The sequence below is a fragment of the Euprymna scolopes genome, chromosome 21 (genome assembly GCF_053919585.1).
Source record: "Euprymna scolopes isolate OS-2025 chromosome 21, ASM5391958v1, whole genome shotgun sequence".
In the NCBI taxonomy this organism is placed as follows: domain Eukaryota; kingdom Metazoa; phylum Mollusca; class Cephalopoda; order Sepiida; family Sepiolidae; genus Euprymna; species Euprymna scolopes.
In genome coordinates, this window is record NC_136502.1 from 37,674,734 (window position 1) to 37,700,187 (window position 25,454).

The 25,454-nt window shown below is 31.8% G+C and overlaps 1 protein-coding gene across 9 annotated transcripts in view; it reads left to right on the plus strand.

Moving 5' to 3' along the window:
* LOC145242123 (uncharacterized) overlaps window positions 1–25,454 on the plus strand; it is a 178,044-nt gene that overhangs the window by 144,293 nt on the left and 8,297 nt on the right. For 4 of the 9 annotated variants that reach the window (XM_080105039.1, XM_080105040.1, XM_080105044.1 and 1 more), the window contains 3 exons: window positions 1,445–1,564; window positions 13,080–13,460; window positions 14,246–14,437. In XM_080105039.1, coding sequence (XP_079961165.1) covers window positions 1,445–1,564; window positions 13,080–13,460; window positions 14,246–14,437 — 693 coding nt within the window. Of the gene's footprint in view, window positions 1–1,444; window positions 1,565–1,745; window positions 1,905–13,079; window positions 13,461–14,245; window positions 14,438–22,578; window positions 22,798–25,454 lie in introns of those variants that run through there. The other 5 variants (XM_080105041.1, XM_080105042.1, XM_080105045.1 and 2 more) reach the window with 4 other exon arrangements.

Consider the following 25,454-nt stretch of genomic DNA (forward strand, 5'->3'; position numbering starts at 1 on the left):
AAGGCCTACAGGCCACTTAAGGTTAATGGTTACTGTGATGATTGGTTATGATGGAAATTTGATAAGCTAATTCATTTTAGATGACAGCTTATCAAGAACTTGTTTACATTTGACTTGAAAACAACCATGTTATAGTCAGCTGAGAAGCAGCTCTGTGGTATTGTGTTCCACAGACGAGTTCTAGGGGAAAAAACTCTGCTCATGGAATTTCTGTTTAGTTTTAAACACAGCTAGAGAGTAGGAGTAATTGTTGACAGTGGTTGCAGCTAGTCGAGTGTTTGACGTGAATGCCTTACAGAGGAAAAACATAGGTTGAAGCTCAGTCGAGCACTTGCTATGAAAATAGAGTAGAAATAGGCCTGCAGCATCTCTTCTGTGAGAAAGAGCTAGCAGAGAGGAGAAAAGGACATTGCCCACTAGATTTCGAAGTTGGTTTTGTCTGAGAGGCTCCTCTCCAAATGTGGGAACAATACTCCATGAACCAAGCTTTGAGTTGGTCACTGCAACGTTTTTACCAGCCTCTTGGTAGTGCTGGATCAATGACTTCACAGATGAAGTCATCTGGGTTTCAGGGAAGGGTGTGGCCGAACCAACGAAGGCATCTGGCAATTTTTGGAGGAAGTGAATATTGCAGTGAATGTGAACTGTACTGTTGGAGATAAATGGACATAGAGGATGCAGCGTAGACAGTGATGATCGAATACCTCCAGAAGAGCGTCATTTAGAACTGAATCTTACTTAGTACTTTACCATATACGGCACAATCAGGTTAACACACCGGTTCTCACCAGATCACCGAAGTTAAGCAATGTTGAGCCTGGCCAGTATCAGATGGGTGATCATTTCGGAAGGCAAGGCGTTGTATGTACCGCGAGGTAAAATACCAGGTTGAGAAATTGGCGCAGTCTATCCTTCTCTCGAGAGTAGATACGACTCTCTTAAGCTGTGATAGGCACCTTGTCTAGTGATGGCGTCATGATAAAAAATACTCTTGATAGCCCTGGCGAAGCATGAAGTATTCAACTACCGACAAGATTTGAATCACACTAAACTTGTGTAGTGAGTTCAATCTTGGTTGCATTGGATGGATGGATAGATGGATGGACTTTATCCGTTATGCCATTAGTTCACAAGGTTGACAGAATGAGGGTAAATAATACAAAATATTAATCTCAAAAAGATTTGAAGACTGGCATGCTTATTATATACAGAGCGTTAAAGAGAAAAAATTTTTTTTAACTGATCTGCTCCTCCCTCCTCCCCCATTTTTTCTCTATTATAAGCTCGCCACTCCTTTGCGCTCCCCCCAAACCTAGTTTTTTTTTTTTTTTTTTTCTGCTCACTGTTCATTTTTTTCCCTTTTTACTATTGCCTGCTTCTATTTTTTTCAATTGCATGTGCTAACCATGGTTCCATCGTTTCGTCTTTTTTATCTCCTTCCCAGAAAGATGACGTGGTACAGTTGCTCTCCTGGGTCGATACCAGTTGGCTGTACGGCACTTGCCATGGCAAAACTGGCATCTTCCCTTTGGCATTCGTTCGCATCATAGAACCTTTGCCCCAGGTAAGTCGGTGCACTACTTCAACCATTCAAAACAACAACAACAACAAAAATAACAGAAAACTTTCTGCACTGAAATAGATTCATCCAAACTCGCGCATCGTATTGTCGTAATAATTAGTGTACTATCGTTTGTATCCTCATCATGCTATAATTGTATGCAATTTTTTATATTTCTGTACAGATTCATGTAAACAAACGTAGGTTTATCATCCAAACATACGGCTTTACGCACACTGCTGGCAACTCAGAGATGCTCCATTTCAAATTTGATGCAATTGTGGCGAGTAGTCTTGAATCGTATAGCTGTTTTTTATTATCTTATTAGTGGTGATGGTCGTGGTGACGGTATTATTATTATTAGTATTATTATTACTAGCGAGACCTGTGGAAATTCCACCGGGGACTCATTCACATGTAATATATTGATGTTGGCATTCTGTAGATGTTCAGCGTAAACGTTCTGATATTATTGTAGCTATTTTGTTAAAACTGCAAAAGTATTTATCCAAACTAGCAGGGATGCCGGGTGTAGCCAGGTTGTAAAATACGCTTAAATATGATATTTTAATTCTTGGAGATTTTGTATATATTATTATAAAGTTAATGTTCTATCGATTTTTATATATTATAAAGTTGCGATTTCAAAAATGAAAACACTCTATCTATATGACTTGGGCTCATTAGCTTGAATCGAAACCGAATCCCAAACTTATAAAAAAATATATATATATTATGAAGAATTCTTCATAAGATTTAGTTTTGGTTTTGATAATAGCTGAAGCAACTAAGGTTATATATATATATATATATAGATATAGATATAGATATATAACTTTAGTTCCTTCAGCTATAATTGAAACCAAAACTTATGAAGAATTCTTGATAAAATTATTTTTCAAACATAGATTATTGGAGTGTCATTAGCTATAATCGAAACCAAAACTTATGAGGAATTCTTGGTAAAATTAGTTTTTAAAAAAATTGAAAACTTAAGTGCCATCAGCTATAGTTGAAACCGAAACCACAACTTATGAAGAATTCTTGGTAAAATTATTTATTACAGGAAGTGGAAGTACATAACAATTAAACGACCCGGATGTAAGCGTGATGCAGAAAATAACACACGCTATCGTATTAATATATAGATTAGCATTATTGTATATGGCATGGTAGTATTATTATATACAGGATAATCACATTGAGCAATGTTGAGCCTGGTCAGTACTAAATGGGTGACTATTTGTGAATTCCAGGTACTGCAAGTGCTCTCTGCTTATCTCGGCATTGTTTACAGTTGTCCTGGGCTTTTCCTTGCCACTGGACTGAAGCAGTACCAGTTCGGGAGAGGTGTGGTTGGGGATTGCAAAACCTTTGCCTCACAATTACATGTGCAGCTACCGTTACAGTGGGTATCCATTGTCTTTTGAATATCATTATTTCACTCACTAGCAGTTCTCACACAGGTCATCAGAAATTAATCACTGACAACAACTGGTGGTGCCTCCTGGAGTCTGGATGACAACAAGTCCCCCCAGATTTGTAGTACTCTCCACTTCCTTTAATGACCTTTGCAAATGGATTTGCATTATCGCAACAGCCACTTGCCATTGACTTCTCGCTGGCAACGACTATTGGCCTTCATTCAAATTCGGGTGACAACAAGCCTCCCCAAGGTTTTAATCCTTTTCAAACTCCTGTGGAGATTTGGTTAGTGCTTCCGCTCCTCAGTCTTTCCATCCTCCTCGACCCTTCAATACTATTTAGTGTGGCATCAGTCAATGCCAACACTACATTATTAACACTGTTAATACTGGGGAGGGGGGTTGCCCGGCTTTGCCAGAGCGTAAAATACATTTAAATATGATATTTTAATTCGTCCAAATTTCGTATATATTATTATAGAGTCATGATTTCAAAAGTAAAAAAAAAAAGTATTTATGTGCCATCAGCTAGAATCGAACCCAAAACTGTAGCATTCAAAGCTGGTGACGTTACCGCTGTACCAACGTGACACGCATATGAACTGATAAAAAATTAAAAATAAACTAAGATGAATGTACAAAATGTTCAACGATGTTTTTTTAATTTTGACCCCTTAAAAATCAACTTTAACCGGCTAAAGACCCATATAAGAATGGCCTGTAAAAGTTGAGGCTCCTAGTGCCACTCTGCAACTTGTAGTTTCAGAGGAGATGGAGTTTGAAAATATGGAGACCGACAGACAGCCGTTTATATTTTAGATTATTAGTAGTAATAGTTAATCTTCCTCCTCAACACAAAAATAAATTGTAAAAGTGATATTCTCCTGAAGGTTGAAGGTTCAATTCTCAGTGTGGGCGACAGAACAAGAGCATGCTACCTCTTCTGAAATAAATAAATTTGAAATTCTGTTCAAATTACTGAGTTTGATAGAAACATTCCTGAGGTCAACAAGATACTAGTGTTGGGAAGATTAATCGGAATCGGGAATTGGAAAAATCAAAACATTTGAGAGTATTGGAATCAATATCAGAATCGGAAAAATTTGCACCTGTTTTTCGATGTAAAAACGATTCTTTTAATCGTCTTTTATTACTTGAGTTTGTTTAAAGCAAAACCTTCCATTGCCGATAATAACGATAAGATAGTAAAATATTCATTAATTTTAAACAACCACTAAAACTAAAATCAAAAGAACATCCTCCACAAGTGTATTTTCACGTTTAGGAAAATATCTGCACATTTGACATGTGTTTTTATGGTAACCGGGGGAAAAATAACAAATCTATAATTAAATATTTAAGGATTTATAAAGAATCGGAATCTGTAATTGTATCGGAATCAGGAATTTATTACAGAATTAATTAAAATAAAACAAATCGGGGGGGAAAAATATTGGAAGATACACCAGATGAAGGTCGGAGGTTACATCGACTGAAACGTGAAAATGACACTCAAGACGAGAACAGTAGTCCAAAGATTCCATATAATACGGATTTTGGAACCCTATAAATATTTTATTCTTAACATTTGTAGTCAGAGTAGTAGTCAATCCCGCTCCATGCTATTACTTGGAAATATGTAGAACATCAATTTGTGTATTTAACTCCCAAAGAGCTATGAAGACAGGAATGGTATATTAAAACAAGCAACCTTTTGTGCTCAGAATTTATTTCTCTACATAGTCACCACAATTCTCTATGCACTTTTGTCAGGAATTCAACGATGCATTTCTGCTTCTGACACACATCCAGGACAGGGGGTTGCTTTCTTAAACTCTTACACTGTCAATATTTGCAAGAGAGAGATGAAACTTTCAGATTATGAATGCATAAGTTCAGTTATCATAACAATGCAATTTGCAATCCCCTCTGATCCATTCGGACAGAATAAAAAAAAATAGGAGTCATTACTTTTGCCTTATATTTGATCCATAGTCATTAGACACCAGTTAAGGAAGATTCTCTGAATTTCAGTTCTGTCTTAAAACCTCTTCAGTTTAAGCTATAAATTTTAGACATTTTCTAGAATCAAAATTATGTAATCGATCTCAATCAAAATTAAACAAGGATTCTAGTAGCATTATATTTTTATTTTAATTTTCGTATCAGGACATAAAAATCCTTCTTTTGAATTCAACTTAATTGAAAAACAAAAATACAAACAAATCTTTATGATATATGTACCTGTTGTAGAATGAATATGTCATATTCCAAAAATCAAGTTGATCAAATAGTTTATTTTTTTACTAAGAAAATATGTTTTTATAATAATCCAGTCGGGAGTCAGGAGACACCATGTTGTTTTAGAATGCGTTAACATTCAAGGGCGATAACTCAATTCGACTACCAAATAGTTTTATTTGTATTCAAAATAATTAAAACATTTTGTATGTATATATAAATCGTTCATTTTGATTTCATTAATTAAAAATAAAAACTACTTGATCAATTTATGTTTTTTTTTTATAAGTCGAATTCTAAATGAGAATCTTACTTTTATCCTTCCTGGGACGGGTATTCTTCTAATTTTGTATAGAAGAAGGAGGGGAGGGGAAGAAGGATCTATGGCTTGGCTTTATTGCTTTCTCAATTTGCATCATTTGTTTTTCTTAAATGTTTTTTGTTGATAATTGTGAATATTTTTTTCAGGATTTGCTTGAAATTTGTCGCTATATTTTTACTTAATAAATCCTAGTATAAATTTAATAAAATAAAAAGGTAAATTATCAAAGTCTTTCTTTAAATATGCTCATTTTTCAAGGGAAGTAATTGAAATGAAACTAATATACCTTAGCAAGATAGGAAGGAAGACATAAATATTCATAGAAAGAGAGAGAGGGAAGAGGATAGGTGACTGTTCTCTTTATCTGTTCCACTCTCTCGGTCTTTCTCTCTCTCTCTGTCTCTGTCTCTCCTGCACCCATTCTCTCTCCTCCTCCCTCTCATTATCCGTGACAATGCCAAATATCTCTTTCCATTGTTTTTAAGATTCCCCACACACGTACTCATTCAGGTGAATTGATATCTTCTTTTTTTTCGTTTCTTTATGGTCTTATTTAAAAGATAAATAAATTTGTATAAAAAATATCGAAATATCTATCTATTTATATGAATAAACGCAAATGCTTTTGGTCTCCTGTTTGCAAAAAATTTATGAATGAAATGATTATTATTTAATTTTTTTTTTTTTTGTGATTGGTGAGTTATTTGATATTTCTAAAATAAATTTTTCTTTAATATTACCAATTTTAAACTGAATTTTTCCAAAATAAAATTATTTCACCACTGTCGACTAAAACTGCAATTTTAAATAAAGACATTTAAAAAAAAAATGACATTCATTTTTATTGATTTGAAGTATATTTTGTTGATAATTATTTTTACGGTAATAAGACACAGAATATTTATTGTTTTAAATAAAATTAAATTGTTACAATTTTTAATAAATAAAGAAAAGGCATATTCGTTTTATTTAAAAAGATATTTAACTGACGATGAACACTTAGTTTTACGGAAGAAGAAAAAGTAATTTTTTTTTCTTTTAATAATATTGACCCACAAGAATATTGTAACATTGTAATTAATGATATCAAATATTTATAAAGGGTGTTTTTTAAGAGGCAACGAACCTTAAATTAAAATCAATCACAAAAACATATTTTTATCATATAAATATATGGCTTATTCCAAAGATTCATTTTTTGCAATTTAAATACAATTTCAAACATGTGACCTCCGCGGATCATGGCCTAATCTAGTCATCCAATTTTCACAACTTTATATGTTAAATTAGGCTTATTTTGGAAATAACGTATCGAATATCGTCTTTCAAGTGGTATATTGTGTCTGGTTTATCAGTGTAGACGTGGGACTTTACATATCCCCAAAGAAAATAATCTAATGGAGTTAAATCGCACGAATGAGGTGGTCAGTAGATAGTTCCATTTTGTGAAATTATTTGTTCATCAAATGTTTCTCTCAGTAAACTGATCGTATTGCATGCTGGCATTTGGCTGTATCCTGCTGAAGCCACACGATGAATTGCCAAACCAAGCTGAACTCAAAATAACCAATAATTGCCAAATCCTCAATTAAAGTTTGACACTTAAAAAAAAAAAAAAAAAAAACACTCCATACATACATGTGTTGGGTGTTTACATGGGTCTCTTTTTTATTCTCTTCATCATTGCTTTTTTTCAATGAACACAGATGGCACAAAAAGATGCTGAGTTTTCAAGATTTCATTTGAAAAGTATGAACTAAAGAGAGAGAGAGACTAATGTTATCTTAGCTAATTATTTACTTCCTAAACTTAACTTTCTACTTAATGAAATGGGTGATGCAGACTTATAGATGTAAAAGTAGCATTCACTGAGATTATCAGTTTTCCACATCATGTGCCATGTCTTGTTTGCATGGCTTCCACCAAGAAACTGTTCTTAAAACCCCAGTTTTCTGTTGCTCAAAAAACATGACACCATTTGTCTACAGCATTTTAACCTCTGCTTCAACTTTGTGTCATCCATTACTGTGAAAGTAATCTTGATATGGACTAAATATGGCCTTTGTCAAAATTCACACTAGTTAACTTAACCACTACTAATGACTTAGCGTCCCTAATATGTCACAATATAATTATTAACAGTAAATCGTACAAATTGATGGAGAAAAAAAACATGGAATTTCCATGAGGTCCCACTAGAATATTTATATTGAAACCGAGACACATGTATATGCATCATTATATTCTATCATGTTATGTCATTCTTTTGTACTTATTGCTCACCAATTATCAAGGCCTGTTAACCATTCGAGGATATGAGTTAAATTGTCACTTGGATGATGAACAACACCAAGAGAGGATTGGAAACATCGTATGTAATTGGCAGAAGATTACTTAAAAAGAAATTGATTATCCAAGATTAGGACAAATATTTGTTTACATTAAACTTGAAGTTGTTGTCAACTGGGAAGCAGTCTCATGGTATTTTGTTCCACAGATGGGATGTTTTAGGGAGAGAAACTTTGTCCACTGGAATTCCATTGTATTTTTACTACAGTAAGAGAGAAAGAAAAGGAAAGTTCTTTGTTACTGTTGTTGCTTGGTGGGTTATTTCTGTGAATATTTTATACAGTGGGGGAGATCAGGGATTGGAGATCAGTTAAGCACCTACCATAAACATAATAATGCATAACATAATCTCTACAATTATATAAATGCAACTTTGTGTGTGTCCGTTCGTTCCTTATAGACTACGAAACGGCTGAACAAATTTTCTTAAAAATTTACAGAACTTTAGTGTATAAGTCTGGGAGCAATCTCAGTTAAGTTTTGTTTCGGAATACCCCCCCGATAATTACAGATAATCAATAATCGAAACTGTTATTTTCATTTATCTATCATCGGTAAAGCTATTTTTTTCCATGTCGTCGCTTAGCAACAATGATAGAACAACAGACCATGAAAATTCTACTGTGGGTAAGTTGATAGTGTGTTTTTTTGGGGTTTTTTTTTTTTTTTTTTTTGCATGACGTGGTCTGTACATTCAAACTCTGAACTATAAATAAATATAAAAAATTTTTTTCATTAACTGCAAAGAATTTTATAAAACTTGAAAATTTACGGGTTTTTTTTTTTTTTTTTTGCATGATGTGGTCTGTGGGTTCAAACCCCACATGTAAATTTCTTAATGGTTTTTTTTTGTTAACTGGAAAGAAGTTTATATGAAATAATTTTATAAAAAAAACAGTAGGTTCTCAAGAGTGCAATGTAGAATAACATATATTTTGGACTGTTACTGTATGGAAACATGTGAAGCTTCCTCTTTTGATGACAATAAAAATATAGGAGTGTGAAATATTCGTTGATCATCATTCAATCCCGGGAAACGTTGAGTCTCTCTGCTAGTATATAAGATATACAATATATATAAATAACATGGTAACCTTCAAGTCCAATGTAAACAAGTTCTTGTTGAGCCGTTTCCCATAAATAATAAAATTCTACCTAATCTACACCATTAACGATTACTACACTACCACCTTACATTTATTAACCCTTATCCTTGAGTGGTCTTCGGGCCTTGATAAGTGGTGACTGCCAAGAATAAAAAAGTATATAAACATCACACGCCCTTGCACTGTGTTGTAACTTCAATTTCTTCAATGTTTGCGCTGTTGTCTCTTGTTTCTTGCTTTTTGATCGGGAACCATGCGGGTGCCAGTTTGATTTTGAAAAGTTTATTTAACAGAACAAAAGAGATGGAAATTAAGTGTGTGTGTGTGTGTGAGAGAGAGAGAGATGAGAGAGAAATTTAGAAGGAATGAATTGAATGGAGAGATAACATTTACATATATTGAAAGGCTAACTTTTTTCCACTTGTACCCATCACACCTCCCTTCCGCCTGTTAGGCTGACCTGGGTCGCTGCATCATGCACCTGTTTTCACCAGTGGCTGAGAAGAGTAGAATTGCTCTGACCATGTCTGCTATTTGACGTGTTTACAAACAGCCAACGGCAATGTCAAGGTCGAACAACTGGTGTCACTTGAAATGTGCACCAGTATTTGTTTTCTGCTACGGGGTATCTATTCTTTACTTGGTCCAATTGTTCTCCAACAGAAGTGTGTGATTTCTTGTCTTCCGCTTTTAGGTTTGCACCCCTTCCCCTTTAGAGATTCCTCATTTTGCCCCCCCCCCTCCTCTACCTTAGTATCTATCAATGCCTTTTTGTAGTGATATGATGGTTGAGTGGAGATTTATTTAATGCATAAATAAACAAATGAAACAATTTCAAATGATTTCTTTAAAAGTTAATACCGTATATCCTTAAACCATGATGGTGGTGGGTGTTTCCATGTCATAATGGACTATCGAACAAATGCATTTCAGATAAAAACACTATCATCTACTTATGTGTATTGTTGAAATTAGTATGTATCATAAAAAATAATCTAGTAAAAGATGTGCTAGATCTATTTTTCTTAAAAGAAGTTATAGACGCTAGTGGTCCAACAGTTTCTATTTTTTCAATGGTGAAGTTCAAGTAAAGCAAGGCACATAAATCAATTTGTCATGCAGAATTGGTCTCACAACACTTCATTACATTAAAATATGATAAAACTCATTAATTCAATACATTGTACTTGTAATTATTTTTATGCTGAATCATTTTTTTTTTTTTTTTTTTTTTTTACACGGTGGTCACCACTTATCAAGGCCCGGAAGCCACTCAGGGATAAGGGTTATAGCAAGTACAGTACGTTAGTGTGGAGATTTGATGAAGTGTCTACATTTTTGTACTTTTTGGAATTTGCACTTCTTTGAATTGAAAGCCAGGTTTAATTTCAGAAGAGTTTCCGACGGGTAACTTATACAAGTTCTGAAAATGGAAAAGAGTTTCCGGTGGGTAGTTAATCTGGATAAATCTTGAACTTTAAAAGTTTTCAGATGAAGAGCAAAGATCTTTCTCATATGAACATGAAAAATTATCTGCAGGAATTCGAAAAGATCCAATATTTTTATGGAGCGATTCTGATTTCTGATTGATTATTAGCAGAATGTGGCTCCATTTGATTGGTCAGTTCCTATTACTAGTGTCTATAAGTAGAACCTTTCAATTTTTTTAAATTATATCCTCTTTTTATTTAAAAAAATATTGCAACAATACTAATTTCGACATGACACGTATGCATGTGATAATGTTTTCGCCTGAAATGCATTTGTTCAAAATTCCATTATACTGCATCAGCACCGAAATGTCTCTTGACAAGAGCAGTTAATTTGAAAGTAGAAAAGAGTTATCTCCCTTTAAACATAGAAATGTCAGCTCAATTAGGATTTAAGGATCCAGCAGACGAAAAAAAAAAAAAAGGTGCTTGTTAAGATACAGTCTACAGATCGATTTTGTATAAATATGTCGTTTTAAGCAAAAACAGTATTCCCTACTTATTCGTCGTGCTGAAAATAGTAGCATATCCAAAAATTATGAAAATTCATTGCATGGAAAGTTATTTACAGTTAAAAGTAATTTTTTTTTTCGACATGACAAAAGAGTATGTAATATTATTTTTGCTTAAAACGATATATTAAAAAAAATCGATTCCTCAATTATATTTTAACAAGCACCAAAAAAACAAGAGGGACATCTTTTGGTCAACAGCGGTTTGATCTTGATCTTCGCACACACACACACACACACACGGCATTCTATAAGCAATTATAAAACACCCAGTAAGCATCAAAATTCAAAATAATTACCATTTGTTTATTTAAAAGATTTGTTTAAGTAGTTTCATTAAAAAGTTTTGTTAAAGAAAAAAAACAGCTCTGGCAAAAAAACGAACAGCTCTATATGTTACGTTTTTGAATTTTTTAGATGAGGATTGGTTATTTATATTATTTGGATTCATCGAACTATAGTTCTCATCTTGAGTGTCATTTTCACAATATTTCGGTCGATGTAACCCCTAACCTTTTTCAGGTATATCTTGTCGGATTTGGGAATTTCAAAGAATGTATTTATATACAGTGCACAATATATATATATATATATATATAATAGCTGGTAATAAAATAGTGATATTTACAACTAGAAATAAAAATAGGCTCCCAAAATTCATACTAGAACTGTCCACAAGACGTTAGAGTACTTGGAAAATTCAATTGTGAAAGTGATATTCTCCTGAAGGTTGAAGGTTCAATCCTCAGTGTAGGCGACCGAAAAATACAATTGCGAATTACTTAGGACCTCTATCCAGTCATGGCTGACAGAACAAGAGCATGCCACCTCCGTGAAGTAAATAAAGAGTTCTGTTCAAAATTCCATCCAAATATAAACATTCCCAAGTTCAACAAAATACATCTGAAGAAGGTTGGACGTTACATTGATCGAAACGTTGTGAAAATTACACTCAAGATGAGAACAGTAGTTTGATGAATCCATCTATGTTTGTTTACAGAATGTCGTGTGCGTGTGTGTGAAGGTTAAAATCAAACTAGTGTCGACTGAAAACTGTTTCTCTTGTTTCTCTGTCTGCTAGGGGTTCTTTAACCCTAATTGATCCAAAATGCTTTTTGACAGAATATGATTTCCCGCCTAACAGTACCATAATATGGTTGGATTACAGAAAGGATTGTGAATTTTGTTTATGATTCCATAAATGATAAATGATATACAGTGTTGAGGGTACTCTGTATAATATTTTATGTTATCTTTGTCATTTCATAATTTATTCTTCAACAGGGTATTTTATAGGTAGTTGATCAGGTTATAGTCAGCGGACGTACTTCTTAATTTTCAGCTTAATGCTACTGGAGCAGCGACAAGGCAAATCAGTTCCTTCACTTTTATTGTTCTTCAGTATTTTTGTGAAGCGATCTATTGAAATAAATAACATTATTGAAAAGTATACAATAAAAAATTAGCAAAATTATAAAAAGATAAAAATAACACAATTAGTCTTTATTTGCACTTTTAATAAAATTAAAAAAAGTTTTTATTTTATTTGAAATTTTAGAACAGATATGTTTATGAAATTATAAGAATGGAAGATTTTTCTAAATTTTGAAATGAAAGTTTTTTTTTATTTATATAATAAATATATGTTTATGAAAGTATAAAAATAAAATTATTGAAATCAAAATAACAAAATTTCAAGCATCATAAAAAAAAACGTATTCAATACATAATATTCCCAAAATAGTTTAAAAAGGTTTTAAAAAGTTTTTCAATAATCCTTTAAAAAAATAAAACTGATTTCAATAATTCATTAATTAAAATAGACTGAAAAAACTTTTCAATTATTATTGAATAAAAGAAGAATAATCAGAAAAACGTTAAAAAAAATTTTAAAAAAGAGTACACATGCACAGGGGAGATATAGGCATAAATGAAAAAAAAACAAAGGAACTGATTTGCCTTGTCACCACTTCTGGTATCAGCTATGCTGGAAGTTAGGAAGTATGTTAGCTGACTATAACCACTGATCAATCCTGTTTACTTTTTTTTAAAAATAATTTCTTCGTATTTTCAGAGTTTATCTGATACCAACACAGAGGTCACTGATGTCAGTCTGGATTTAAAAACGGTGGCTGACACTATGAAACTGTCACATGTTGAAACGCAAGAAAACTCCGCTCAGGCAATGGGTGAGGCCTATCACAGTGCGTCTGAAATCAGTATTGCATCTTCTGCACCAGCACCAGAGTCTGCGACAAAAATGGAAGCTCTCTGTATTTCGGTAGAACAAGAGGATGTTTCTGGAGGTGCAGCTAGCATGAAGGATGATGCTGACAGTGAGGAATTGACTGATTCCGACCAACTTGATAAGATCAACATTCCTGTGGGTGGTGAAGAGACCATTGCATACGCCCTCTATGATTTTCAAGGCGAAGACGGAGAATTAAGTTTTAAGGTGAGACACACACACACACACACACACACACACACACAGTTGATTTTTTTCAGGAGTCTGACAGTCATTCTTAAGTTACTGATTATTATTAAAATCCATTTGAAAGAATATGCCGAGGTTAGGTATTTCCACAGACGAAATGATCATAAGAGTCAATGTTCTTATAATGAAGTAGTCAGATTTTTTGAGTATCCTGTCGAACAATAAATTTTTGTAAATTATAATTTACAATCTTAAATTGTATTCTGATATATATATATATATATATATATATATATTATATATATATATATATATATATATATATTATATATATATATATATATTATATATATATATATATATATATATATATCCCACTACTTATGTTTACTACGCTATAATCACATTGACTAATGTATACCTATTAACCCTTATCCTCGAGTGGCCTCTGGGTACTCCTAGGAGCTCCACCCCAGATGTGGCAGCAGTATTCCATCTTAGGATGTGTTTGACTCTTGTACAGGAAAAGGATTGCATGCAGTAAGGATTAAATCCCTGAATACAAATTTAGTTTATTTATTTCTATTTAATGGAGAAAGGTAGTTTGCTTAAAGCATTGCTGTTAAATAGATATGGAGGAATATAAGAAGGCTATAGCAATGCAAGGAACCGGCTGTTGTATAAGTGTGCCGTATGGACAAATGAAAGAAGGTCTTATTTGTTTCTGTTATTTTTTATCTTCATATATCCATTTATTTTTCAAGATAATCACAATAAAAATCAGTAAAACATCTTTTTTTTAGGAAGGAAACGAAATTACAATTTTGAAATGGGTTAATGAAGACTGGCTCCTTGGTAAAAAAGACGGATTAGTGGGTAATTTACCAGCAAATTATGTTAATTTTATGGGAGACAGCATTGATGATCTGGATTTTGATACAGAGGTGGGTCCCCCAGAGCCGAAAGGGCCACCACCTCCTCTACAACCAGACGCGGTAAGTTTATCAATGTACTTTTATGTTGCTTTTGAACTTTCTTATCTTCGAGATAAATGTTAAACATTTTATGCTTGTAGCTGCCATTGCAACATTCATAATTGCATTTATTTTTTTGTCCTTTTCATATGTAAATATAGCCTACATTATCCACCCTTAACATAAATAAAACGTTCCTTGTTCATGTCTGTGTACAACGTCACAGGTGGATAATCCGTAGAATTAAATATTGTCAAAAATAAACAAAGCCACTGATTATGTTTTTTTTAACCTAATCTTATAGGGTTAGTCATAAAATATTTATGTTAAGTCTTAAAAGTATCTCCATTGTTTGTAAGCATTATTATTGAAGAAATATAAAAATGAGGCACTTGTACAGTTTAATCAAGACATTAAAAAATGAAAATATTGAAAAAAATTGTACGTATCTGTTATGGAATGAAGTTCTCTGAAAAAAAAATTTACTTAATTTGATCAAGTAGCTTTTTTTCTTACAGAGGAAAGTTAAATTTTAATGAGATTGATCTATCATCGCCATTTGGCTGTTTACGGACATGAGGAGGTGGGGTGCCTTTAAACGAAAAATTGATTAACAAAGGACAAAATGAAAAAAGGATTTAAAAAAACACAAACTCTGTAAAATAAGTGTAAAAAACTAAAATATTTATCTAAGTATTTTTTCTGCTCATTTTTCAAAATAATCTCCTCAAATTTTGACAAACTTTAAACGGTGATTAGAGTTATCTCCTCCTGGCGCTCCCTTCTCCTAAGCAAAAAAAAAAAAAAAAAAAAGAAGATGGCTGCTACCAAATCGATCTCATTAAAATTTGCTTTTCCTCGGTAAAAAACAAAAGACTGCTTGATCAAATTGAGTGAATTTTTTTGCATGAAAACTTTATTTCATAACGAGTACGTACAATATTATTTTTTTTTCAATATTTTCATTTTTTAATCTCTTGATTAAACTGTACAAGTACTAAAAACGGTTCAGAGACCAATCAGAATGCAGATATTTTCTTTTTATATAAATGCATTAAAAAAAATATTTGTATTTCGATAACAGTTAAATTTGATTTTTTCAGATATTAAAACAGATTTTGGGGGTTGCTTCTACACTCACTAAGCTTAAATATCTTTTCTAATTTCAAAAAGAGGAGGGGCGAACCAAATATTGTGCCTAAGGGAAGTTTAAAAATCTATGATAATAATCTGTAAACTAATTTGTCATTGTCCCTAAATCAAACGAAAACAGCCTGATGCATATTTATATTACACAAACGGTAATAGAAATAGAGAGTCTCCCTGGAAAATTCCTCTCTGTCAATTGTTGTCCTCCAGCTGTCAGTTCCAATCTCCATTTTCTTTTTTTCATAGATTTCTCCATAAAATAAATGCCAACTATGGAATCCACAATCATTTATGCCAACCAGCCATATTTTATACAAATAAACTGACTTGCCCACCATTTCAGGCATGAACATCCAACAGTCTTTGTTTCATCACTATTCAATGATATGTGTGACATTTTTGTGATCGTCTCCGTAGTAAGAAATGTGATCCTGAATTGGCTTCATACTTATTAGACCATAATCTTTTTTGGATTTTCATTTCTGAATTTTTGAGATGAGAAATAGTTATTCATATTATTTGGATTCTTCAGACTGCTGTTCTCATTTAAAGTGTTATTTACACAACGTTTCAGTCAATATAACCTCTGACCTTCTTCAAGTATATCTTTTTACAAAATTTCAAAGAGAAACTTTTATTTATATGGTAGCATGCTCTCATACAATCAACCCGAGTGGATAGAGATCCTAACTAATTCGATTTTTCAGTCGCTCACACTGAGGATTGAACCTTCAATCTTCACTTTGGAATTGAATTTTTCCAAGTACTCTGACCACTGTGCTACAGGTCCTTGCAGGCAATTCTAGTACGATCTTTAGGCGCCATAAACCTATTTTATTTCTATATGTAAATATCACTATTTATTACGACATCTAATATATAAAAGGCTATATGTCTGTCTGTTTGTCTGTCTCCATATTTTCAAACTCTGTGTTTTCCGAAACTAAAAGTCGCCAAGCAGCACTAGGGGCCTCAAATGATTGGCTTTTTTATGGACCGTTTTTTTTATGGGTCGTTTTTTTTATGGGTCTTTAGCCAGTTAAAATAGTTTTTTGAAGAGGTCAAAAAATGGATCAAAATTGAAGAAATCATTATACATTTTGTACATTCATCTTAGTTTATTTTTAATTTTTAATCAGTTCATATGCATGTTACATTGGCACACTGGTAACGTCATCTGCTTTGAATGCTACAGTTTTGATTTTGGTTTCGATTCTAGCTGATGGTACCCAAATACTTTTTTTTTTACTTTTAAAATCACGACTTTTATGGACTGGCAAAGCCAGCCCCCTGCTAGCATATATATATATATAGACTTATATGTAATTATACTGAGTTTGTGAAATTCAGTAAATTTTCATATACCAATGAGTTTTAAGCCAAAAATGGTTGACTTAAAGAGTAAGCTACAAAATTATCAAATTTTATAATTGAGATTAATATACTATGTAGGCAAAAACAAGACTTCAAAACAAGGTGTTGATGGCAACAAAAAGTGTATTTCAATTTACGTTACAATTGTTTCCATGTCCAGTTCGACAATTTCAAGCATTATGTCGTTTGAAAATTTTCAAATCCAGCATTTCTTCAGACTTTATGAAGCACACTTTTGGCAATGGAGCATTTTTTGAAGAGAAGGAAGGAAGGGGAAATCCCTAGTTAGAAAGGCATGCGAGAAACATCTACCTGAAGAAATGCTGGTTTTGAAAATTTTCAAACGACATAATTCTTGAAATTGTCGAACTGGACATGGAAACAATTGTAATGTAAATTGAAATACACTTTTTGTTGCCACCAACACCTTGTTTTGAAGTCTTGTTTTTGCTTACACAGTATATATATGTATATATATATATATATATATATATATATATATATATATATATATATATATATATATTATTATTATTATTATTATTATTATTACTTATTATTGTATATATTATATATTATTTATAATTAATGGTCCCCATATCGTGTAAAATTTAATACTAAGTTTACTTAGTAATTGATCTTCACTCATGTGCTGCTTCTTTGAGTCGTCTTACTCTTCATCATTTTTCACTTTCCCTTTTCCCTCCATATATGTTCAGCCATACCCGACTTTTCAATCCCTCCACGTATTAGGGTTTTTTGATGTTCTTCTAACCTTAATTTTAGTGGATGACATGTCTCACCTTTGAATAGTTATATATAGTTTTATTTATAGGAACGATTTTGTATAGTTATATATAGTTTTATTTATAAGCAATGATGAGCCTGGCCAGTACCAGATGGGTGACCATTTGTGACTTCCAAGTGCTGTATGTGCTCTCCACTTATCTCAATATTGTTTCCAATCGTTCTGGACTTCTCTTGGCCACTGAACTCAAGCAGTGCCGATTCAGGAGAGGTGTGGTTGGGGATTGTGCAAGCCTTGCCTCACAATTACACACGCAGCTGCCCTTACAAGGGGTATCCTTTGTCTTTTGAGACTGAACGGAGGCTCTTTATTTATAGGCTTATCTCAGAGAGAATCTATATCAAAACCATCCCTAGAGTATAACTCAACGAAAGAAGACTAAAATCGGAGCTGTGCCCATGAAGGAGCATCTCCCGAGTTATTGATAATTTTTCACATCTTATCCAGGTGTCCTTATATCACTGAACAGTGCTAAAACATTAGTGTTGGACATTCGTGATTGAAACTTGGTGGACAAGTCAGGCATAGACTAAAGTTTATTTGTATGGAATATGGTTGGATTGCAGAAAGGATTGTGGATTTTATTAATGATTCTATGGGTGGTGGCATTATTTTTGTACACATCGCAAACAATTATTTAGCTTATCAAAAATGAGAGGAAAATATAAACATTATTTCCGCATAAAATTTTTTTAGAGTTTAGTTGTTCTCAGCGATCTGAAGATAAGCCCCCCCCCAAATGATGTTTCCTTTTCTGTCAAAACGTTTTGCTTCCTTTGCTTAATCATGCTTTGCTGATAGACTGTTAATATATATATATATATATATATATATATATATATATATATATATATATATATATATATATAAATGTGAACGTGTCTCTGTGTGTACATTTCCCTATACAATAACTCTGTCAATTTTCAGTCTACAGACTCGAAATTTAATATACAAGGTACTGAGATTTGGGAAAATGTTTGTAATCCGTTTTCAGCTAGAAATTTGGCTGTTAAAGGGTCAAAAACACTTAAAATTTTAGATATAGGTTCCTTCAACATGGACCGAACTGAATAACTTGATTTGAGCCCAAAACAATAAATGTTAAGGGGTCATAATAGGGGTCAAAGTTAAAAAAATTGACCGTTTTTTTTTCTCAACATACACCTCCAAACACCCGGGCAACGCCAGGTTGAAATGCTGGTATATATATATATATATATATATATATATATATATATATATATATATATATATATATATATATATAGTGTAATATAATAGCTTTTAAAGTTCTAAAATCAAGTCTCCTCAGTTGGTAGTTTGTTACATTTCAAAAGGAAAATTAGGCACTTTTACATTATTAGGACAAAATTTTGGAAATTATAAAACTGAATTTCACATGAAAATAATGGTATCTACGTATTCCTCATATTTTTAAAATGATTGTATCTAAGAAGTATGAAAATGGACAAGGTAGAAGAAAATTATTTATTAAAGAAAATAAAAAATAGAATTTGATGAAAACGATTGTAAGACACAGGAGAGTTTAAAAGGGAGGTAATTTTCTCTTTCGATTACAACAAGATGGCAGCAATTTTTCACCTGCTACCTTGATTAAAGTTGTTTTTTTTTTTTTAATAATTCGGTAATATTCAGGTAATTCCGACTGCATAATTTGGAAGCTACCATTGTAATTTATTAGAATTGACAAAAAAATCAGTTGAAACTATTGTTTTTTATCTGAAAATTCCATTTATTGCCTACAAAATCTTGTCCCAATAATGTGTTGCTACACAGTCATGAGCATGTTTCGGTCTCCTAGTATTTAGTAACTAGACACCTCTTCAGGCAATCACGCTTATATTCAAAAGCGGAATTCCACTTTTGAATATAAGTGTTGTTGCCTGAAGAGGTTTCTAGTTAGTAAATACTAGAAGACTGAAACATGCTCATGACTGTGTAGCAACACATTACTGCTTATGTAAAGACGAATTGAAAGTATACCTTGCTCTACTTCCGTATTGAGCACTCTTATATTAACCTCGTTATATTTCACTGGTTACCTTACCTCTGGAAAATAGCAACCTCAAATCTATGTAATTATAAAACTCAAATGACCTTGTAGCGGGTGTTGTAACCCAACATCCGGTTTACAACTTCCGGTTGCGCATGTGTATATAAACATACACCCATAACAGCGTAAGCAAATAAACGCAAATCGCTGGACCAGTTTCGTTCGAATAAACGGACGTCCTTAGAAAAGCGAATATCTTAAATTTATTGAATAAGATTTCGAGATATGGGAAGCAAACGCAAAACGTGATTACAAATAATATGTATAATCATCGACCTGTTTCATATATACGATATATATTATACTAAATAATCAACGCGACAATAAAACTTATTATTTTACTGTGTATGTTTTCAGCGTCCAAATTTTTTTTTTTTTGTGTTTAAATTATCCAAATAAACAATTGTTAGCATTTTCTGCGTTTTTTTTTTTTTTTTTACATCATTCATTTCCGTATTACATTTAAGTTATTTCAACGCAATTTTCTTACAAATAAATCTACTTTAACCCGTTAAGAACCATAATTTTACAATAGCGATTTAACCACTGTCTTCTTTTTTTTTTAAATTTATTCTCCATTTTTTAATATACCTTTCTAAAAATACATTCATAAATTTTCTTCTACACTACCAACATAAATAAATAACCCCGAAAATATGTTTTTTTTAAAATTGCGTTACAAATAAATAATCAACGCGATAATAAAACGTATTGTTTTACTGTGTACGTTTTCAGCGTCCCAATTGTTTTTTTTTTGTGTTTAAATTAAAAGATATATAAAAATTTGAATTTAACTTTAATTATTATGGTATCTGTTCAGTGCACATTTACATATAAGTATGGCAAATCACTTATAATTCAATGGCTGTAAGTTTTTTTTTTTTCAAAAATAAACAATTATAAACAGAACGACTCATAGAAATCTATCTATATTCTTTTTTTCATTTTGATATAATTTCATAGAAATGTTTCTGTTATGTCACAAAAAACTATTTTCTTTACGTCACCAGTGTCACACTCATACATTCATTCCATAGCTAATATAACATACTGACCCAACGGGTCATGGGTAGTCTAGTTATATATAAATCTCAGTGTGTTACATAGTGACAGACATCTCAATGTCTGTGTGCATGTTTCCTGTAAAAAGAAAATTTAGATAATCTTCATAAAAACTAAAACATTTAAACACTAAAGTGTCAAAATTCTGAAAACAAAAAAAAATCAATTAAAAAAAAAAACGATGGTATCTACTGACATTTTGTATCAACATTGTATTTCAACTAAATTCAATGATATTTACTTAATATGTCAGAAGTATTTAGATATTACTGCATTATTTAAAAATACACAAGTTTTCGATCTTTATTGTAAAACACAGTTGCCATATTTCTTTGGGAAGACATGACATAATAACATGCTAAAAAGCAAGGCAAAACACACAATTTATTAAAAAATTAGCAATAGTTACATGCTATTTACCTCCCTTTTAGAACTCTCCGGTGTTTTTTAACCAAATTTTTTTATTTTCGCTGTTTCTCAAAAAATGTTGACTTGAATAATTTTTTTCTATCTTATTGTTTTTCGTAATTTTTTTTATATATTCATTACTGCGACATAACAATTAAGTAGAGACCATTAGTTTACCTTAAAATTCAATATTAAAAATTTTACTATTGTAGTGTTGTTGTATTATATATTTAAATGTAAAACTTTCTGGAGAAGACAATAGAAGTGGTTACAAATCTCCAAGAAAGTTATGGTGGCAGAACCTCTTTTAAAATTTCAAATGTTTCCTATTTTTATGAAATTTGAATCATATGTATAAAGTTTTTGGGGAAGACAATGGAAGTGGTTTCAATGTGTTTACTCACTACATGCTCCCTTTGAAACAGCTATAGACCTTTAAATGTGGACAAAGTGTGGTTAGTTCTGCATAAAGTTTTTAGGACTTTAAACAAATAATCTGTGTTAACAATTTTGTTGTTTTGGTGGATCTCATATGTTGAAATTGATGAGAGTGGTCCATCATATATATATATATATATATATATATATATATATATATATATATATATATATATATATACTAGCCTAGGTGCCCGGCATTGCCCAGGTGTTTGGAGGTGTGTGTTGAGAAAAAAAAAAAAGTGGTAGTAGGCAAACAGGCTTGAACCTGTGACGTGAAGGTGGAAAAGAAAATGAAAGAAAATCTAATGTCTTACCGCTACTCCATGGCATGACCGAAAGTTTGGAATGTTAAAATTAGGCAAAGTAAATCCAGCCAATACGATGACTTGCAAAAATAGCTCACAAAAAATCGACCCCCTCCTGCCCAGTTGAGGGTGAAGGAATTAATGTTTTTGGCCAATTTTTCGTCAAGCTTCAAAATGATACTGATCTCATGAAAATCTGTCGCCTTTGTCAAAAGTTTTAAGCTGACATACATACATACATACATTTAAACAGACAGGTGAGATTTATATTATATATAAATTTAATAATGATAAAAAACTAAAAATCATGATTGTAGACTAATTTTTTTTGGCTTATTGGAATGAAACTCAAAAGTTTGTATGCTTATATATATATATGTAACATAAAAGTAAATTATTATTAGTGTTATGTGTTTGAAAACAAACAACTCTGAAACAGTTGCAAACCATGCAAGGCTTATTGTTGTGTGTCCCCCTTCCTTCCTCTATTTTACTTGTGATGGCAATTCTTCAATAAATATTATCTTGTACATTTTTCCAGCTCTCCTGAACACTAGCCCAGTCTAATAATACTAAACCAGCAGTGGCAATGGCATATAAGTATACACTCAATGACCTACCCTAGTCGTTTTCCTTTTTTGCACTTTTTTTCCCTTCCCTCTTTGTTCCTTCTTCCGCTGTTTTTTTCTTGGCACTCATTGGTTTTTGGAAGATTTTTCCTTTGTTCCCTAATATTTTCCTATTAAACTCATTTATGGATGCCAGTTTTAGCATCGCTTATTTAAAATGTTGGTATCGATCTATGGTTGCATCAGCATCTTCCGGTAGTTTACGATAAGCAGCCAGAAAAGTTGCTGGAAAAAGCTATTGTGAACATTGCCAAAAAAAGAAATTCAATATGTTGAGAAAAAAAAACGTTAACATAAGAAGATTAAGTTTAATTATATGACATAAATTTTTATCTTTCAAGAAAAGTATCTTAAAAAATGTTTTTTTCAACAAATGTTTCCAAGAAATAACTTTTTTAGACAAAGACATCAAAACAACTATGAACAAAAATCAGATGCTTTTTTTTGTTTTTTTATGGAAGCGTCTAATATGTATTATTTTTTTTTTCAAAAACGTTTTAATAAAAAATTTTTTCCTTGAAAATGTTTAATATATATATATATATATTTTTTTTTAAAGTGTTTTTTCTTTTTTTGAAATGATGCAAAAAACTGTTTTCATGAAGTATCTAATATATATTATTTTTTTTTTTTCAAAAACGTTTTAACAAGTAGTTTTTTGTTTTTTTTAAATAATGCAAAAAAATTTTTTCTAAGGAAAAGTATCTTATATTTTCCTATTAACGAAAACAATTTTGTCGTCTGTTGACAGCTGATTGCTAAATGGCTAATTACATCAGTTTTTTCTGGATGCTTTAATGGCAGTTTACCATAAACCACTGGATTATGCTGACACAATCTTGGGTCATGTTCACAATCATTACCAAACTGTTATTTCGTATTCTATGCCTGAGAAGGTATATGATTAACTTAATGGATACACCCTCAGGCTATGAAATCAGCTACGCAAGGTTCAAATTCTCACAGATCTACTGTGCACATTTACATACTAATACTGTTCAGAAGGGTATGAGCCCTCAATTTCTTCACAGCTATGGGTAAAATACTAAATTTTTATTAAATTATATCCAAGAAGTGTAAGACAGTGAGATACATACAATAATTTGTATATGAAAGAAGTTTATTTGGGTTGCAAGGCTTTTTTATTTTCCCCCATATTTGTTCTTAATAGCTTAATTACCAAAAGTTAGATTTAAAAAAAAAATCTATTTCATTAGTCAGGCAAGGAAAATATTGTGGTAGAAAAACATTGCCCCTCTTTTCGTTTTTCTAAGTAATATATTGATATAATGAAAAAGAAAAATGAAAGAAAAAATTGGGATTTTTTTTGCTATAAAGTAATCCATCCACTCAGAACAAAATAGTAAGTTACACATTTTTCTTTTTTTTTTTTTTTTTCGCCTACTTGTGTGCTTATGCTTTTTCGTATGTATTGATTTATTTGTTTTTTTATTAGTTTTCTTGTTTCTGACAATGGATCTGAACTAATCTGAAAGTACTTGGGTAAAAAGTGACTATGACAGCTACATCAGCCAGTTCTTGCCAGAAACGAGAAAACTAATAAGAAAACTAGAAATAATCAGAACCAAAATGTGTAAACATTAATTGTCTATATTATTTAACGAAACGTACTGTCCATATATATATATATATATATATATATATATATATATATATATATATATATATATATATATAGCTGAATGTGTGTGTGTGTCTGGTCACGAATAGGCTCCTATATGGTTGACTATTTTAAAAAAACTGATTACATATAATGATAGAAGATGTATCAAGACACAGGAATGGGTATGTTTGATCTGGTAGAACGGTGGTTCATTAAAACTGTGGGGTCTGAGCTCGCGCCTCGTCCACAAAGTATGGAAATAAAAAATTTAAAAATGAAAAAAAAACGTTTACAAGTGTTTTTGATATAGATGTACATAAGAATACTTTGATAAGTATGTTTTAACTTAAATAGGGATGGTATAATAAAATTTTGGGGTCTGCGTTCGCGCCTGGCCTCCATAGAATGGAAATAGGCACAAACTTTAATAAAGACTTTTCATATCCATCTGCATAAGTATACTTTGATAATTATGTTTCAGTTTGAAGAAATATGGTATAATAAAATTATGGGGTGTTCGTTCGCGCCTGACCTCTATAGAATGTAAATATGTCACAAATTTTAACAAGGTTTTTTTAATATAGATCCACAGAATATTGTAATAAGTGTTTCAGTATGAACAGGTATGATATAATAAATTATGTGGTTTATCTATTTTATTTTTACTTTCATCATATTTTGCTTTGGTTTTGATACCCCCAAATTCGAAGCTATCTCAGCGGATTTTAATCATGTCAAATCATACTTCAAATACTTTTGACGGATGATTGTTGCTATTTCTTCTGATGAGTTAAGGGCATAATAGATTCACTGATTGATATAATAATTAAGTGATTGATTTTGCAAGAATTGTACAAGGCAACTGAATTAAAGGAATAAATTATAAGATGGTCAAAATTATAATATGGTCAACATCATGAATTTTGGAATATAACTTTTTGTCATTTATTCTCTCTCTCTCTCTCTCTCTCTCTCTATATATATATATATATATATATATATAGCAAGGAATGGTAATTAATAAAAAAAAAAAAAAGACAACTAACATGACAGTAAGAAGCATCGACTGTCACCTAGGCGGTTGAGTTTCAATCCTAGCTTAAGGTAGTTGCTAGTCTAGCCGCACTGATGAGCTGTGATACAGCAAAACAGTACATTTTAAAA